The sequence below is a fragment of the Brachyhypopomus gauderio genome, chromosome 5 (assembly GCF_052324685.1).
Source record: "Brachyhypopomus gauderio isolate BG-103 chromosome 5, BGAUD_0.2, whole genome shotgun sequence".
In the NCBI taxonomy this organism is placed as follows: Eukaryota; Metazoa; Chordata; class Actinopteri; order Gymnotiformes; family Hypopomidae; genus Brachyhypopomus; species Brachyhypopomus gauderio.
Window position 1 is genome coordinate 35,731,704 of NC_135215.1, and position 19,736 is coordinate 35,751,439.

Consider the following 19,736-nt stretch of genomic DNA (forward strand, 5'->3'; position numbering starts at 1 on the left):
TAATACAATGATCTCCTGAAGAAAATTTCCCTTGAATTTCTGGGCTTAGCTAGTTCTCTGTACCTCTATACATCAAAAGCCAAAAGATCTATATTTTCCTAATACCAAATAATTAACTTTAAATCACATAACTTTAAAAGGTGAAACAAATTTAATTTGTTAACATTTTTTACAGCTTTATAAATATTTTACAACACAAAATAAAAAATACACATACATATTTTGCTTGTAAATTTACATTTTCATTTTGTTTTTTAAATTAACATTTTGTTGCTCAGAACAGACCATGATCTAGTTTTAAACCTGTGACCATTAAATTAATATTTATACCTAAACCTAATGGGATACACCAATCTTTTTGTGACAACTGTAACTTAATATTTATGAAATGCCAAAGCTGATATGAGAAGTTTGCTAAAAGTTTTTTTAAAGTCCTGTATGTGAGATTTAAAGTTATTGTGTAGTTCAGGTAAACTCTTAAAGAACAAAACCCTCAGCATCAAACACTTCAATATTGCACAATAAAATATAATATGTCTTCAATTTCTGGGAAGAAATCATGTCAAACATAAACAACAGCTAATACACTGGCGTGAATGCAATACTTTGATCCGGAACAGTATTGGCTGTTCTGAACTGACAGGGATGAACAGCTATGATGAGGCTACCTCATTCTGACCTATCAAAGTCAGGAAGTTACACACAGCATCGCAGACAGGAGTTTCAGTGAGGGACAGTAAAGTGCAGTCCTTCAGAGGTGATTCTTACCATTTCGATTTCTTTTCTTTATTAGCACAGTAACAGAAGAAAGGATCATTTAAAATCACTCAATAAAGTTATCATAGGAGATAGATCCTGAGAAAAGATTTGCAGTTCATACAATGTTGTCTGATTAGCTGAAAAACAGAGAGAAGTATCACAGTTGGCACATGATTGAGAAGTCTTTTCACAATGGAAGGCTGTGTCATTTCAACTGTAAGTACATTTTCCTGTTATCTTGTGCTGTGTCCAAGTCAGAGAGAAACAGAAATATTAATTTACAATAAATAAAACTGGATGGGGACAAGCTATGTTTTAAGTTTTAATATGTGATTTTAACTGAGTTTAAACAAATTGTGAGTTTACTAAAATGACTATAAATGTTTGCACTTGCTGATTTATATTGATACTTTGTTCAATTAATACAAGTTCACAATGATTTTTTAAATTTATATTAATATGAATTAATAATTTTTAATACCTCTTTTGTCTTAAACTATTAGCCATCAGAAGAAATGATTGCATATGATCCAGTTTTTCGACCAATGTATGAGTTTTACCCACAACTGCCCAGTGTTTTAGATGGTCATATGGGTGAGTAATAATAATAATAACAATAATAATAATAATTTTATCACTATTGGTTGTTGTTGCTGTTTTTAATAAATGACAAAATCTTTAAAGACTTTATTGGTTACCCCACATTCTGAATTTCTATCATCAAATATTACATTTTGTGATGAGTGAGTGGTCGTTAGGCACTTTAATATAAAAGAGGGGAATAAGACATTAAAAGAGTGTATGACTCTAATTAATGGTTTCCTGCAAAAAGTAAATGGATGGAAATGTGAACATGGTTCACGCTAGGATCTTGAAACACGTCCTTACCGAAGTGTCAGACTTTCACAAACGACACAGTTACAGTTACAGTTGTGAAGTAGAAGTAATAGAATATTGTACCATAGCAATATCACCATTAATGTAGAATAATGTATTGAAACCAAAGCCTTTGGAAGCTTTACTTCTTAAAACAAACCTCCTGTAATTTCACATCAAACGCCACTGGGTAGGACACATTTATATGCACATCATGGGTAATAGTACAACTGTGGCATTTGTAAAGAACTCAGGAAAAATAAAAGGTCAATCCGGACAGGCCAAATAAGCTCTTTAGAGTGCAAAGGAGACATTATGTGGGTCAGCACTTCTTCTGACCATCTCTGTATGTCTTTAATAGCTGCTTCAAATGACAGGCATTTTCTTTAAACTGTTTTGCCTGATTAGATGACTGCAGAAAGGTGCGTTAGGTTTGGAGCAAATATCTCCATTCATCATGTGCATATGACCAGCACTGAACATTATTAACTTCACACGGCACATTGATTCGCTTCTGCTCAGAAGTTTGGGGAGTTTGGTATTGTCATGTGTAAACTGCACTAGCTGGGACTTTTTCGACCCACTCAAGTTTTCATACATCGATGAAATGCCAGTTGATGATAGTTTGGTTCCATTTACACTTCTAGAATGTCTAGACAAACTTTATATTTAGAACAATAGAATGATGAATTAATTAAATTGGGATGCCATATATAGATTACAGCTCAACGCCTTAAAACAGTTGTTCCTGCAAACCTGGACTTAAAATTCAATAGCTTTTTGCAAATCCATCCAGAATGATTGCTTTTCTTACAGTAAAGGTAGATCTACACTGCAGTGATCCCAAACCCTGAATCACCCCACAGCTCGACAACAGTGATCCTAAATGTTGAATCAACCCAGATTTTCACTGCAGTGATCCCAAACCCTGAATCACCCAGAGCTGCTGTTTAAGCTCTCAACAGTGTCTCTTGCTCATCCACGATTGTATATAGAAACCATTTTGATTTTACACATGCAGAAGTGATAGATGATACTACGCAGTGGTTTAATGGTGCATGGAAGAGGTGCATTACAGAGGATTGTAGTATTGCCAGAGAGTATTTATGCAACATATCTTTGACCATCATTCCGATCATCCCAGTGACGGACTCTCTCCTCTGGACGCTGGGAAGGAATTCTGCACTATTGAGGCGCAGATTCCCAGATTCTATCCCACTAAAGGGTACATCTTAGCTAACTGTATTGATTAAGTCTCTACACATTTTTACACAAGGCACTTTAGAACTGTGACAAACTATTTTATTCTACTCAACTCTACATTACTTTCTCTCTCTCTCTCTCTCTCTCTCTCTCTCTCTCTCTCTCTCTCTCTCTCTCTCTCTCTCTCTCTCTCTCTCTCTCTCTCTCCCTCCCTCCCTCCCTCCCTCCCTCCCTCCCTCCGTCACTCTCTCTATAGAAACAGGATGGGACTACCAAACTTTTCACATTCACCAAAGTGAACTGGAGGTCCCACCCAGTAGTCATTTCACTGAACTGCACCCGGCTCCATACTGCTACGCCAATGTGGATACATATCACACTCCGCTGGATTCAGGCCTTCTGCCTGTGATTCCTCCTCAGGTATTAACAACAGTCGCACCATTAATAGTTATAGTAATACAACAAAACCGAACACTATATCTACTATAAATAACAGAACACTATATCTACTATAACTAACAGTAATAAGATTAAATTATAAGTTCAGTAAAAAACTTCTGTCCGATATAAAATTCTCATTTTATATCAGACATAGCAGTTACGTCTCATACATTTTTAGTTTGACATTTTAACGCATATTGACTCAGCTTATGATAGCTGTATTAAAAAATGTAAGGCTTTAGAGTTTAAATGAGACATGATGTTAGTGTTAGTGTTGATTGTGTAGGGACAGCACTAATGGAGGCGTGCAGGAAGTGACAGGCCAGTTCTGTGCTGCAGACACACAGGAATTGCTCAATGCCTTTTCCTGGCTGGGGACTGTGGCCAGTGACATACCTCAATCAGGAGGATATAGCAGACCAGCTCGTATTCAGCCAATGGACACACAGAAAACACCACATAAATTAGGTTTCTAAAACTCCAAGCTCTTGTAACTTGTTATTTCCCCTAAATTTAATTCAGATAATAAGATAGTAATGAACACATAGAACATACTAAAAAAAATATTGATTAATTAGTTCAGGTGCAAAATAATTAACCCTCAGAATTTCAGAACTCTGATTCTACTTAGATTTTAAAAGTAAAGGTGAAATAGTCTCTGTATTTCAGCATGTTTTTTTTTTTTTTTGATGACCCATGGCTTTAGCAACCAGTTCCTCTTTCATTATAAAGTAATTTTGTGGTTTCCAAGTATGTGGCTGTTGTTCCAACATTGTGTCAACTTTGCAATTTTTTATGATATAACACAAAACTGAAATAAAAAATAAAACTGAATTTAAAAATAGTACAAATAGTATAATACAAATATAAAGAAATACATATATTCTAATACATAAAGATTTATTTACATATACATTTAAATATTTACATTTATAATAAATACAAATAATATATTATTAATAAGTAATGTGATTTTGTAAGGTTTGTATAAGTTCATATACTTCAGCTATACTGATAAAATAACTGACTTGGAATCAGTCCAAATGTGAGCTTTGATCTTTTTTTAATGCAAAACAATAAGTGCTTCAGATTTTGACAGTTACTGATGAACATATGAACATGAGCTGAACATACAGGCTTCTCTTATATGACATCATGCCACCTGTGTTGCTGGACATATTCCCAGCAGGTCTCACTGCACACACCACTAGAGCTACACAGCTACGGGCATCACGTTCAACCTCAATCTCTTCCCAAATTCAACCACATCACTCCACCGTCCCTCAGCTGGGTTCCTGTAACTGCACACATCAGATTTCAAACCCTTACACTTATCTACAAAGCCAAAAACAGACCTGCTCCCAGAAAAGCACTTGAATGACTCCACACCATATATTGTACCCTTTGTGCCACTAGTATAGACCACACGACCTCTTAAGTGAAATAAATGCCTCAAGTCTCTTTTCTGTATTTGGACCTATATGGTGGAATGAAGTCCCACTAGCTCTCCAAACACTGTCTTCACATGTAGCCGAAGCCCCACCTCTTCAAGGAGCATGACCCATAGTCAAGGCACATGAATAATTCACTAATCCTTCACTTGCTTCTCTACGTAAAGAATTAAGTCCTTTCTTTGTGTGTACGCCCTCTGACAGGACTCTAGCTGAACGGTGTTCTTAGATTCGTCTACTACACGCTAGCATTTCACCCTTTCTTCCACAAAGACATCTAAGTACTCGTTTAAGCTGCTCTGGACCAGAGTGTCTGCTAAATGCTGTAGATGTTAACAAGTGTGGATCTTCTCCACAGTACGTGTCCCTCCCGCGGTACGAGTGCTCCCCACACGCCCACTGTAGCACGGACGATGAAGACGTGGGGAGACGCGTCCCCCCCTTTGAGGTGTCGGAAGGGGAAGAGGAGCATGAGGAGAAGCATGGGGCCAGTTCTGGTCTACCTGGTGAGTGGGGGGGGGGGGGGGGGGGGGGGGGGGTGGCTGCATCTTCATCACGATGATGCTTTGAGAAAAAACTCTGCTCTCCATTTTATTGGGAGAGGAAAGAAAAAATAGTAAGAAAAGAAAAAGTGTGGCTAAGAAAAAATATGGTTAAAGTGAGGAGTAGGAGCAGCTCTTGTTTAAAGCGTGAATAAAGAGAATATTGTGGTGACTAGGTGTAAGTTATCAAACTACTGAAGCTTTTGCATAATGCTGAATCTTCTTTTTGGTCCACCAGGTAACAAAAGAAAAGTACGTCTATATCAGTTCCTCTTGGAGCTGCTAAGAGACGGGGATATGAAAGACTGTATCTGGTGGGTGGACAGAGAGAGAGGAACCTTTCAGTTCTCTTCTAAGCACAAGGAGACGCTGGCCGGCCGCTGGGGCCTTCAGAAGGGCAACCGTAAGAGGATGACCTACCAGAAGATGGCCAGGGCCCTGCGCAACTACGGCAAGACTGGAGAGGTCAAAAAGGTCAAGAAGAAACTGACATACCAGTTCAGTAGTGAGGTGTTACGCAGGATGCCAGTAGAGAGAAAATATCTCTAATGAAGAGAAATCCCATCACTTAAAGCCACAGGACGGGACAGATGTCTCTGCAGGACCATGGAGAACACTGGGGTCCAATTTCTTCAACTATCTCAGGAACTCCACGCTAAACAAATATTTCGAGGACTTGTTTAGACATGGCAAACATTTTATATGTTTCTTTCCTTGTGTGTGCATGAACGTCATTTAGATTCTATAACGAATATATCCATCAGTGTGACTTCAGACCCATAAAATGTTCCAAAATCGAAATAACACAAGCTTCTATATGTGATACTGGGTGAAAATACTATACACAGCCTGCAGGGTTGTGATTTCAAAAATCATTGCAGTGATCACAGCTTTTAATACACTGCCCCTTAGTGGCTTAACCTGGATACTGCACACATAGAACCATCTTTATCTAAACACGCCATCACGAATTACTGCCTGCTCAGTCACACCACAGAACAATGTCACACACTTTTATTTATGTTTTAAAACAACAATATGTACAAGTTCTCTGATATTTTAAATGTAACAACTTGTGTGGTGAATTGTTGACATTTTAAATGAAGGGATCCATTTAATCCATCAGGAAAAAAAAAATACTACAAAAATAAAATATATAATTTCAGAAAATAATTTCATTCTAATGTGCACAAATGCTCCATTAATGTTGTGAGTTCAACGGGATAATCTTGATAAACAACAGCTGTGCATTACAAAAGACAATGGACTTAAGTGTTTATGTGTGTACACAAGTCATGTTTCTAAACCAGAACACTGCTTCTCTCTAAGCCATTGGGAAAGTACTTGACGATGGCTATAAGTAGTACAGTGCAAATGTTATGAACCCTGGGGGAAGAGGTGCACTTTTGACACATTTCAGAAAAAAAAAGTTATTTCTGTAACCTTCTGCCATCCCTGACATATGTACAGGTATAGGCCCCATTTTAAAACCAAATCCATTTATTCTTGGTTCAATATAACCTGTTTAAAAATAATAAGAAGGATGATAAACCTACAACAGCTTGACATTCATACAACATGTGTAAAAATCAACAGCAGTGTTAAAACAGACGGGTGGGGAGACAGAGGTAACCTGAAGTCATACTGGAGAGAGCATGTGCACCAAAAATACTAATACTTAACATTCCCAGTCTTTTGTTTTCAAGTTTATATATTACCATCCCATTCAGCTACCCCCCCCCCCCCCCCCCCACATGCACACTCACAATAAAATAAACAATGTTATTAACAACTATATAGAATTATCTTTGGATATATAAAAATGCAAAAAACGTTTGTAAATAATCCTTAGGGCCAAGAGCATTAGTAACATCAATCTGTACATATTATACAGGTAATGGTATGCATGGGACCAGGAAGCTAAGGCCTAGCCAAGCTAAGCTAATATTTACTGCCGTGAGGAAAATGGTTGTGAACCCTTTGAAACAATTTGTATTTCTGCATGAATCCCTCAAATTGTAACGTGGCCTTTATCTTGACAACAAACACAGAGTTAAACGAAGCCCTGTTTAACAATCGACACATTTTACAGTGAAGCATCTTAATAATCGGTTAGGTGAAGATCAGGCCACACATTAGGAAACGAGTCAAGTAGAGATTCAGATCATCTCAGAGTGTTAATTCCTCTAGATCTTTCTCCAGGTCTAAGGTCTCCTTTCCCAGGCCTGACGAGGAGAAACTTGCTGCTCATTAGTGTTCTAGAGCTCAGGAAGATCTTGGAGACATTAGCAGCTGCGTGAATCAGTTGTTGGCAATATCTGCCTGTCTGGGCCAGTTATCTTCCTCAGTGCCAGAGTCATCCTCCTCTTCTGTCATCTCCTTAGCTGAAGTCCTGCATTTATACACACACACACACACACACACACACACACACACACACACACACACACACACACACACAAACTTTTGAACTTAATTAACTTTAATAAAAATAATCAGTACATTTTAAAGAAGCAATACGTCACTTTTGGCAAGTAGCAAACAATATTTATGAAACGAGGATTATCATTTTGACATTTTTCTAAACAATGCAGCTCTCTTGAGGTTCACCGTCACCCTAGTTATTGCTCCATAGAGCGGGTCCCCCACAGAGAGGCAGCCATGTCAGTATAACAGCAGGTTCATGTTCAAAATCATTAGCAAAAAACGTATTACTTCTTTATCTGCAATATTTATGGTACAAGCAGTACACATTTCCTATGACACACCAAATATATGGTACTGAGTGGTCAACAGGCTGAAAGTATGTGTGTGTGTGTGTGTGTGTGTGTGTGTGTGTCGGGCAGAGAAACTGAGAAGAACGTTTGTCTGGTCTACCTGACATAACTGGGCTCACTCTTGCCCAGGACCACATCTTTATTCAGCTCCACAGCCACTATGTTTGAGTGTGGCACCTCGAACATGGGCTCCAACAGCAGCTTCTCCTGCAGGGCACAGCACCACCATCACACTCTGATTAACGCCAGCCAGAGGGAAGTGGGTGGGGTTTAGAAGGAGATGGGGGCGTGTCCTTTTACCATGATTGATCGAAGGCCTCGGGCTCCCGTCTTTCTTTCCAGAGCTAGTCTGGCAATGGCCCTCAGGGCGTCAGGTGTTACGGTTAGTTCACACTGAAACGCAAAAGCACCACAGGCAGCCTGAGCTTATGAAACAGCGCAGTAAAGCTATGCTAAAGACAGCCTGCCTCTGGAGCGGACATGTAAATGTCGAACTTGTTAAGCGAGATGTGCTCCATGCGTGGGGGGGGGGGGGGGGGGGGGTTCCTCACGTTGTCCATGCTGAAGAGGGCCTGGTACTGGGGCACCACTGCGTTGCGGGGCTCCGTGAGAACACACACCAGCGCCTCCTCGTCCAGGCTGTGCAGCGGTACCACCACTGGCAGCCGGCCCACAAACTCGGGGATCATGCCGAACTCGATGAGGTCCCGGGCCTCCACGTGCCTGAGCATACGGTCCTTCTCCTGAAGTTCTGGCACAACATCCATGTCACTACCCGCCTGGTCCAAAGCTGCGGCCGCCCGTCGGCCCCGACCCGGGTCAGAGGCCGCGCCAAAACCCAGGTACTGCCAAACACAAGTGACACGAACCATCAGGACGCCAGCATAAAACACACAGCAGTGACCTGTGGGGGGTCCTGACTCCTGCAGTGACGGGTCCGTCCGTCCCGCTCCGTCACCTTCTCATTCTTCCTCCGGCTGATGATGCGGTCCAGCCCGTTGAAGGCCCCTGACGCCACAAACAGGATGTTGGTCGTGTCCACCTGCACGGTGTCTCCTCGCAGCTTTCTGCTGTTCTTCTCCGGAACGTTCACAATTGTCCCTTCCAGAAGTTTTAACAAACCCTAAACACAGACGCAAACAAGAAGCGGAGGATTAAGTCAGTTTAGCTCTACGCGCATACTAGACACTATGAAAAAGTGACAGACATCACGGACACAGAATTACAGACAGAATTACACTTGCCAACCAGACAAAGTGAGAAACTTGGTGTCAATGTCATTTTCTAAGATCATTTTCATACTACACACCTTTCAGGTTGATCTTCAACTAAGCTTGACCAACTTTCATTTTCCTACTACACATTGAAGCAGCTGGGGTAAATTAGCCTAAATGGACTGATTGATTTTTTTTACTTTGCTACATCACTCCAACTGTGGAGAAATGCTGCATTAGAAAAGTAGTCATCAGGCATTTGCCTAAACCACTATAGCCATTACTCTCTCTAACTACACACAGAGTGAAGGACCTCGGATGTAGTGGGGGGATCGGGTCCCACGGAGACACACGGGGACACTTTTGAGGAGCTGCTCCACGTACACACCTGCTGAACGCGTACACACCTGCTGAACGCGTACACACCTGCTGAACGCGTACACACCTGCTGAACGCGTACACACCTGCTGAACGCGTACACACCTGCTGAACGCGTACACACCTGCTGAACGCGTACACACCTGCTGAACGCGTACACACCTGCTGAACGCGTACACACCTGCTGAACACCCTCTCCTCCTACGTCTCGGAGTTGATGGATTCCTGGAACACTGCCAATTTTATCCACCTCATCCAGAAATACAATCCCTGTGGTGTCAGCGTGTGTGAGAAAGAGGAAAATTGAGAAGGGGAGAGTGGGTGGAAAATAGAGAGAGAGAGAGAGAGAAAGAGAAAACAAGAAATAAAGAGAGACACAGAATGAGAGAAACAGCGACTTAAGGAGCATGAGACAGAGAGCACAAGGCCGGGGAAGGGGGCGTTAGAGGGAGAGATCTACTGTGAGTGTGAAAGAGAGACATTATTGCAATGTAGCGTTTCTACCCCAAACAATGAGCATATTTTGAAAGTCAAAGCCATGTGGCCCCGATTAACACAACAGTGTTATTTACACTCCTAACAAGTAGACTGTTCTGTTTGAAAACACCAACATGCAGCCTGGCGAGTTGTACAGTAATGACATCACGGAGAGTACAGTAATCCCACAGCTATCAGCCCATCCTTGGTGTTGGACCCTGACGTAACACCCTGTTCAGAGGTGTTGGGGTGTTGAGCCACCTGCCGTCGCCATGTTCGGCATGCTCAGAAGCTAAACGGGCGTCATTTGGGTATGTAAGGAACACAGTGTACTGGGGAGGATGTTGAACACTTTGCTTCAGAGTTGAGGCCCTCGAGCTGGATGTTCCCCCAAAAGCGCGCGCACGCACACACACACACACACACCTTGCTGCGCCTTCTCCACTGAGTAGTTGGCATCTTGCAACAGTTTGGCGATAACAGATTCGATATCTTCACCCACGTATCCTGCCTGTGTCAGCGTGGTACAGTCACAGAGAGCAAAGGGAACGTCCAAACATCTGGCCAGGGTCTGTGCCAGAAGAGTCTTACCTGCAAAACACCAGCAGGGAGAGGGAGAGAGAGAGAGAGAAACACCAGCAGGGTGAGGGTGAGGGTGAGGGAGAGAGAAACACCAGCAGGGTGAGGGTGAGGGAGAGAGAAACACCAGCAGGGTGAGGGTGAGGGAGAGAGAGAGAGAAACACCAGCAAGGATACAGAGAGAGAGAGAGAGAGAAAAACATTTGTTTTTTTATATCTCTCCCCCCTTTATTAATCTGCATGTCATCACATTTGCAATGTTGGTCTCGTACCAGATCCAGTAGGGCCTAGCAGTATAATGTTGCTCTTTTCCAGTTTGATGGCAGCATGGGTGGAGTCTAGCACTGCCCCGCCCCTTCTCTCTGCAGGAGCTTGGTGATTGGTCTGCTGCTGAACAGATGCCCCGAGGGCGTTGCCATGCGGGCTGATCCCAGCAATCTGAAGCAACTCTGATGACAAAAATAGTCAACGTCCAGTATAGCTTTAGAAAGCAGATAACAAAATAATCATGTGGTAATGTCACTGAGACTAAGCAGTGTGACCATCACAATAACCCACATCTGAGGAATAACACTGAGCATTTTTACATGATTTTGTCCCTAATCCTAGCCCAATTTTTATATTTGTTAACTTAAGTGTTAAGCGTCAATCTAAAAAACAATTTGATTTTGTCTCCAGACAATGAATACAGATCATTCATGTGGCCTTATATATGAATAAGAAGCAAGATGTAGCTGGTTGCTCATCAAGAAAAGGTCAAAACAAGGTCAAGAGTAGCAGACAGACAAGGGCCTGTGACACTGTAAGTGTGGTTAAGCTCTTATATTATTACTGGGCTGCTAAAGTGCTGAAATGATCTTTTGGTCCCTCAACACCGACTGGTACATTCTGGAGTCCAAGTCATTTATTCACTAGCTGCCCCGACAGAGAAGGGGCAGAGAAGAACTCAGAGCAAGCATGAGGAGAAACACAGTGAGAGAGTGAAGACTACAGAGAGGAACTCTGCCTTGTGTTGATGCCCCAGACCTTTGGGTGGAGGGTGGGGTGGATACACCACTCTCTTCTCCTTTATCACCATGTTTGTACAATGTTTTAAAAAGAAGAAGGAAATGACTGGTGCAATGTTAAAAAGAAAAGGTTTCAATTATGGAGGTGGAAAAAAAGTAAAAAAAGTTGTAAAAAAAGTTGCACATGTCCTAGTTTCTGTGACTTCTGCTGAGTAGTGTTAAATATAAGGTCATTCAGCAGTAGACTGGTACTGTGGAGTTTAAAAGGTCACTAGGATATGTTTCTGCACAGAGCTCAGTAGAAGATCCACATTCTTACATTATTCATCCCTCAGACTACAGATATAAATAAAGAACAGTCACACGCCTACTTAGATTAATAATACGAGTTATTCTTTCAGCAAAATGAAACTTGTACAACAAAATCCACAACACAGAGGAAACAGAATACATTCAGTATACCGACATAGAAACTATGCAGAGTAGGTGAGATGCAGGGATAAATCTGTATTCATCTTCCTGTCTTCTGACCACAAACTCTACCAAAAGAAGAGGAGGGGGGGGGGACACCTTCCTGTGATAAAGGCCTGTGACACTGGATGTTCGGTTAAGCTGCCTGTCCTGGATTAGCCAGAGCTCCCATGAACCCAAGACCGACTGATTTAACAACAAACCGAGGCCGATTCAGTACCATGGAAGGTGCCACATCTCTCCTGCTTTATTAACACACAGCTTGGGTTAATGACATTTACTTTTGATGTCTTTAAAGGATCACGCATGCAAAGGTCTGCATGGGTTAAAAAACGGATGCGAGTGCACCAACCTCGTGGAGTGACGGAGGCTTGTATCTCCATCTCCATCTCCACTGGCTGCCTGCCTCCCACTGGGAGGTTGCTGTAGATCCGTTTGCAACGGCCAACACTTTCTTTGCATACGACTGGCCGATAATATATTTATCAAGGTAGGAATATATCTGTAGCAAAGTAATGTAAAAAGCGTAGGTCATGTTTTTGTTCTTAAACATTTAGGCCTCCAAATTCCAAGGAGGTTTCCTTAGGAGTGTCAACACTGCACCAGTCGTTGAAGTGCATCGTACCTTTTTAGGGGGCGGGGGAGGTTTCTGGGCAAATGCCACTTGAACAGCCTCAGCACCAGAGTCTGTGTCCTTATCCAGAACTTTCTTAGAGTCAGTATCAGTCAGCACCACAAAGAAATGATGACATTTTTCACATTTCACAAAACGTGTAGATGCTGAAAAAAGGTGAATGCAGACACACGAGAATGTATTAGTACACATTAATCAAGCACTTCGTAGGACACGGTGAGCTTCTCTTACAAACTGTACAGATAATACAAAACAGGCCTTTAAAGCTGCTTGATTACACAACTAAGAATGGAGGAGGTTTGCTTGATTACATTACACTTGTCCACTGCAACTTACTATACTGCTTGTTAGTCTCAATGGAAGACGCCCTTATACTAGTATAGTAGACCTGAATCAAAATAAACCTTTAAGATAGAAACACATTAGAGGGAAACGACACACAATTTTGTTTTGTAGAGAAGTAAGTGAATAAATTTTGATTATTCTAGTGTACAGAAGGTACGATAGATCATTTAAGGGTTTGAAGAGGTGGGTCTTAATGTCTACACTGACGTACAGATAGGTAGTGGGTACTTGCAATCTTCTACTTAACTGAATAACTGAGTTGATAAGAAGTTTTACATCATAAACAACATTCATAATTATATGAAATTATAGTCGTGCTAAAAGTAGTTAACACTTACACACAAAGGTCTTCACATTTGTGCAGGGGTTTCCACATTTGGGGCAACACAGTTGATTTCCCCCTTTGCCTGATCCCTTTGAGCCCGTCAATCTCTTTCCAACCGTCTCTGTTGAACTATTCTGCACAGTTGTAAAACACAAACGGGATTAAAAATATTATAGTCAATAGACATTTAATCTGAATTAAATGAAGCACTTCCCACAGCAATACTGGAGCTTCATCAATAAATATATGCATAAAATTAAAATATGCATGAAAAAAAATGTATATATATATATTTATTTTTGCACAGAGATGTAGTGGAGCAAAGCTTCACCTTTCCTCCATCACCGGAGCCATCTTTCGGCGTGCCGTCCTTTGAGGTGAAGCACACTGCCGACTGCGAGAACACTCTGATTGGCACTGCTGAAGATAGGTGACCTTCACGCAACACTGGTGGACCAAGAGCAGAGAGGTGAATGTGCAACCATGAAAAGCTTGCAACACCAGAACGTTTGTGCAAAAGGCAAGTTTATCTGCATTGCATATTTTATACAAAGAGGTTATTCTTAAATATACAAGAATAAGGGTATACAGCTAATCCTAAAATAAATACGAGATTTAACATGAAATATATATAAGTTTTTTTTTTCTCTCAGTGTTTGGATGCCTTATATAAAAAATATAAAAAAAACAAACATTTTGATGAACTTTTACAAACACACACACATATATACAGGGGTCCTCGATTATGACGTTGATCTGTTCATACATAGCATCGCAAAATGATTTTTGGTGTGTAGGAAATCCTAACACCTTATCAAAAAACACATAAAATACGTTTAATAATGAAATGAAACAGGAATAATAAACAGTAATAAAAAGTTTGCGTTACGACGTTTACGACGCAAAACCACTTCGAAACAAGCCTTTATACAGTACATGGGAGATGTGTCGTAACCACAAAACATCGTAACTCTGGACTGACGTAACCCGAGGACCTCCTGTATATATTGTTATTATTTTTGTGTACTGTTGCTCTTAATCTATAATCTAAAGGACTGCCCAAACTCAAGAAATGCTCAGCGGAAGCAGCGAAAGGCTTAAGGAAGCCTGCACAGCCTCTGAGGCATCAAATTAAGAAGCTAAGAGAAAATCAGATGCAGAACAAACGTGCAAAATGATCCAAAACAGGAAAAGTTCAAACAAGGTCAGTTCACACTATTGAGGAATCCATACCAGTTACTGACACTGTCATTTTTCTTTCAGTTTTTAACTGGGTGAAAAGTTAAAACTTGTCTTAACATTTCCTGTTCTGCTTCCTCTTACATGTTTGTTTTGGTTATCAAAATCCACGAGGTTGTTCACTACTAAATAAATGGGATCCGTTTGATTTCGAGACTCTTTGCATGAAGATGGCCCAGGCATGCCTTAAAACAATGTGATCATAAAAACATTCTGGGCACAGACTGGCTGTGTCACACAAACATGTGCACATGCATACATAGCAGATGAATACTTATTTAGCAGTGGGTATCAGTTGTTCAGGAAATGTCTAACATGTGAAAGACGATGGGGTCACTGTGTGTGCCTCGGGACATCTTCAAGAGTCTCAAAGACAAAGATCACACTGAGTACGTGTGTTCATTTACGTTCCAGATGTTGTTCCTGGGTTAATTAATGCTGTTGACACAATGTTGACATCTCAAGCAGGAATTACCCTTAGTAACACTTAAAATTTTACCTAACAAAACCCTTCTCTCCTCATTCTTAGTTCAAACAGGTAGTGGAGAAAACTAGAAACAACCCCAAAGATTTCTACTACAGTCCCGCAACTTTAGTACCTTTGGGTTGAAGCAATAATCATAGTTTTGCTCTATGTCCAATCACTCAAAACGTATATAAACCCACTAAAAAGTAAGATGGAAGGAGACTTGTGAGAGAGAGAGAGAGCCCGGACTCTTGTGAGAGAGAGAGAGAGAGAGCCCGGACTCTTGTGAGAGAGAGAGAGAGAGAGCCCGGACTCTTGTGAGAGAGAGAGAGAGAGCGGACTCTTGTGAGAGAGAGAGAGAGAGAGCCCGGACTCTTGTGAGAGAGAGAGAGAGAGCCCGGACTCTTGTGAGAGAGAGAGAGAGAGCCCGGACTCTTGGCTAAAAGAGACACAGATATACCACAGACAGTCTGCTGAGGATAAGTTGAAAGCATTCAAAGAGCTTTCAAAGGTGTTTGCATGCTAATAGAGAGTAATAAACCTTGAAAGACAGAGAAAGGAAAGATGTTTAAATCCTGTTTTGAGGCTTAAACGTCTTTCCATTCTCTGTCTTTCAAGCAAAAAGAAAAATGAAAGGGATCTGATCCAAGGGCAGTCAAGCAGCTGAAAAACAGAACGACCGTTTTGAGTCCTGGACTGTTTCTTTCACACTCACACATGTACAAGAAATTACAACTCTACCAGATCTATCAGTGATGCACATTTGTGTAATAGAATAGGTCAAGAAGGCATTGTTTAATCTCAACACATGGAAGTCCATGGTCCCAGAAAGATATCTCCATGGTTACTAAAAGAGTCCACAGAAAACCGAGCTTCTGAAATCTCTTTTGATGAACAGTCTAATTCTTACTGGACTGGTACCCCTTCTTTGATTAGGAATCCAGCAAATGTCTACTTTCAACTTATTTAAATGAAAATCTAATCACATGCATGCTCCCAAATTAAAATTGCATTCACCTTGTTTTATTAAAGGAGCAAATACATGCATATTACTCTGAACCTTGAAATGGCCCTGACGTTACAACTGCTTACCAAATTACCTGATTGGATGAAAACAAATAGTAGCCTAGATGTAAAAAGTACCTAAAGAGAGGATACTTCTGTAGTCCCAACAGGAAGATATATTTAATCTTACTGCTATACATCAATGAAAGAACGTGTCTGACTCCTTAAGACGCCAGTGGTGCTGCCTACATTGGACTTGTGCATTGTCTCATGCTCTGAAACTCATTGTATTGGTGATTTCAAACTGATTTCAAAATTCAACAGCAGACAGATGCATTGCAGAAATGTGTTTCTCCAAATGTGCCTCACAACCACCTTTCGATTTGGGGGTAAAGAGTTCAAGTTAAAACGAATGCTAAATATTTATAGGTTTATCATTTCAAAAACATTAACTTTCATATTAACTAGTCTTCGAGAAGAAAACTCCAAATGTCTAGGGGTTTTCAACCGGCGGTTCGCTGCCCCCTGGTGGTCCACAGCAGCAATGCTAGTGATCTGTGACATGCTGTCCAGTTGAACTACTGAATTTTTAAAATGATTTCATTTTATTAAAAAATCTAAATATTTTGGAATTATTTGGGTACCTCAATAAGTGCAAATGCAAACATCAAAAAAGATTAAATAAATGCACACAAACGTTAAATTAAATCAACACGAATCAAAATATTTGGTCTATGGTTAACAGTCAGTCTGATATAAAGGTCAAGTCGGACAAGGTAGCAGTCTCATTTGCCAGAATGAGTATTTAGATATATAATGTTTAAATTATGTGTCACAGTGCTGTGATTGTGCCAGAAAGAAGACTGAAAGCATCGCTTGCACTTTTTAACCTATTGACGGGGTCACAGACAGTATGTGTGTTTTTTTCAGTTTGGTTTGTCTAGCCTTATTTCTTTGTTGTTTATCAAGGTTCAGATCAGAGACATAATATCTTAGTTTACCCCCAATTTATGATCAATTTCTTGTACTACTTTTGTTTCATGTTTTTATTGTTATGGCACCTCTCCAATGTGACTTACATGACAAATATTTTACTTTTACGATAACCAGAACTTCTGTAACATTACACTATACTGAACATCTCAACTGATATCAGACATCACTTTCATTACATCAGGAACAGATCTTTACACTGAAATCTAATGTCCAAGTTACACATTTCAGAAATAAAACAACTGTATTTCAGTTAACCATTTATCAATAAATGCCAGATATTTATGTGAATGAGAAGCTGAAAAACACAAGGCTTTTCACAAGTCTTTATAGTTATTTATGAAATGTATAGTTATTCAGAGGAGAAGCTAAACTTTATGGTTTTCAAACCATGTTTTTTTATTTTCAACAGTCGAAATGTTTGAATACTTCAGGTAACATGTTGGAGGTTCAGAAGAAAGCGAAGGAGGTCAAATGTCCCTGAGGATTGCCACCTCACGACTATCTCTGGTGGTCTACTCACCCTTCTGAGACCTTAAGAGCATCCTGGCAGAAGATCTACACACACAGGACATCGTTTGACTTCTGGAGAAGAGAAAAAAGGGGGTTAGAAGAAGAGGTTTATCAGCTGAGCCAACATCATCTATCTGAAACATGCAGCAGGCTCATCTAGCCAGATATCTGAACCCAGGCTCAGCAACATTGAGCTGATGTTTAGACATGAACCTTCACACCTAAAGGAACCCACGAAGGTCTGGACGTATAGCCGCTATAGGAAGCGAGCTGTAAATATATATATGGGTGTAAATAGATGTACGGGTGTAAATATATATACGGGTGTTTTTCAGCCTTGACTCACGTTACTAGTGTTCCCAGTTCCAGAGATAACCCAGCAGGCCAGTTCAGCCCTTCAACACCGCTGCAGATACCAGACTGTTATCCAGCTGGCCAGTGAACTACTTACGTGAAGACACAGGTCGTAGTTACTTGACATTTGTCAGCTCAGCCCACAGATCCACCTGGTCCAGAAACTAAAAAACAACCACGGAGCAGCAGGCGCGACTAACAACACGAAAACTTTCACGTGTCACCTGGTAGGCTACAATGTGGTCCTCAAATGGAAACTATCTACATACAGCTAACTGTACAGTGCTCGAAGTGATGTCGTCCCTGAATTCGGTCTAAGTCGGTCTTAAACAGGACGGTCCTTAAACCTGAAGCTGAGTAGTACTGTGTAGTACCGTGCTGCGTGTTTATCCAGAGCGCCACTTCCCCAACGGAGCAAGTGTTTGGATCACGTGATACAGACAGACAGGCGCAAAGATACGGACACGGTAGACAATACTGCCCCCTGGCGTTACTAGTTAGTTTAATTACTTTAATACTATATACTGTATATATATATGTATAATAACAATTATATATTATAATTGTATATAAATATATAATTATATATAATAATTCAAAATTATAAAAATATATAATTACTGTATAAAAGAACTGGACTGTTGCTCAGTGGTCCAAGGTGTTGTTTTCAGATTAAAGTAAATTTTGCATTTCATTTGGAAATCAAGGTCCAAGTCTTGAGGAAGAGTGGAGAGACACACAATCCAAGCTGTTTGAGGTCTAGTTTGAAGTTTCCACAATCAGTGATGTTTGGGGAGTCATGTCATCTGCTGTGTTATATCAAGACCAAAGACAGCGCAGCCGTCTACCAGGACATTTTAGGGCACTTCATGCTCCCCTCTACTGACTAGCTTTTTGGAGATGGAAATTTCATTTTCCATCACAACTTTTCACCCATCTTCACTGCCAAGAGTACCAATACCTGGTTTAATAACCACAGGATCACTGTGCTTGATTGGCCAGCAAACTTGACTGACAGTGGCGGCTGGTCAATACGGGGTGCTGGGACGCCGCCCCCTTAATATTGTTCCGATATTAAAATAAGTTAATTATAAACTGCGATAGTGAGGAAATTATTTAGTCACACTGTGTGTCTAATAGCCATGTTTGAATTTATTAAAAGAGTAAACACATAATTGTATTTAACTGTTCAAGTGAGATATTGTGATGAACGTAGAGAAAGAGGGTGGGTTAATTAGGGGGAGGGGTTTAGTGGGATTTAAAACGGAAGAGAGATGCGGTGGGGGGGGGCGATGGTGCATGACGACGCTTTGTTTGGGACTGGACTGTTTTGTGAATCCGGATTGTGTGGGTGCACTCTGAGGGACTTGGTCGAGATTAAAGAGAACGCGAACACGACTTGGAGGCTTTGGAGGTGTTCGCGACATACCAGAGGAATCTGAGAGACTGCTGAGTGTTGCGCGATGTGTGTTGGTTAACGTGCTGAACGAAGACATCCGACTCCACAGCTACACGGGGGGGTCTTGACGGCCACCCGAACGAGGGAAGTTGTTATTTTAAAACTAAACTCATGTGTATATGTGTCCGTTGAGATCTGGGGATAGGGTGGGAGATAAACTGTTTGATGAATTAGTATAGGTCTCCCAGCATTAATGAATTAAGTGTGATTATTGGGTGTGTGTGTGTG

The 19,736-nt window shown here is 40.8% G+C and overlaps 2 protein-coding genes across 4 annotated transcripts; one reads left to right on the forward strand and one right to left on the reverse strand.

Moving 5' to 3' along the window:
• The first annotated feature begins 678 nt into the window (after window positions 1–678).
• On the forward strand, window positions 679–6,926 carry spi1a (Spi-1 proto-oncogene a). 3 transcript variants are annotated; one of them, XM_077007556.1, is made up of 7 exons: window positions 679–757; window positions 897–975; window positions 1,263–1,353; window positions 2,780–2,860; window positions 3,095–3,258; window positions 5,089–5,236; window positions 5,511–6,926. In XM_077007556.1, the coding sequence occupies exons 2-7, from the start codon at window positions 952–954 to the stop codon at window positions 5,819–5,821; spliced, it is 819 nt and encodes a 272-aa protein (XP_076863671.1). In that variant the 5' UTR covers window positions 679–757; window positions 897–951; the 3' UTR covers window positions 5,822–6,926. The 3 variants fall into 3 exon arrangements, with proteins under 3 accessions (XP_076863671.1, XP_076863670.1, XP_076863672.1); XM_077007555.1 differs by having other exon boundaries at window positions 680–975; XM_077007557.1 differs by lacking the exon at window positions 2,780–2,860 and having other exon boundaries at window positions 681–975.
• clpxb (caseinolytic mitochondrial matrix peptidase chaperone subunit Xb) lies at window positions 6,270–18,480 on the reverse strand. Its single transcript, XM_077007559.1, is given in 16 exon segments — window positions 6,270–7,664; window positions 8,150–8,256; window positions 8,350–8,442; window positions 8,601–8,894; window positions 9,008–9,172; window positions 9,823–9,911; window positions 10,545–10,709; window positions 10,970–11,144; window positions 12,200–12,243; window positions 12,528–12,614; window positions 12,617–12,677; window positions 12,801–12,955; window positions 13,493–13,613; window positions 13,811–13,926; window positions 17,706–17,767; window positions 18,147–18,480. Coding segments are annotated over 15 exon segments (1,815 nt in total). The 5' UTR covers window positions 17,758–17,767; window positions 18,147–18,480; the 3' UTR covers window positions 6,270–7,573.
• Window positions 18,481–19,736: the final 1,256 nt, after the last annotated feature.

What these genes read in the sequence shown, in the direction of transcription:
- spi1a (XM_077007556.1), top strand. Translation starts at nt 952, where the DNA reads ATGGAAGGCTGTGTCATTTCAACT. An exon ending in TGTTTTAGATGGTCATATGG is followed by an intron (nt 1,354 to 2,779) that starts GTGAGTAATAAT and finishes CGATCATCCCAG; the next exon opens with TGACGGACTCTCTCCTCTGG. An exon ending in TGCCTGTGATTCCTCCTCAG is followed by an intron (nt 3,259 to 5,088) that starts GTATTAACAACA and finishes TCTTCTCCACAG; the next exon opens with TACGTGTCCCTCCCGCGGTA.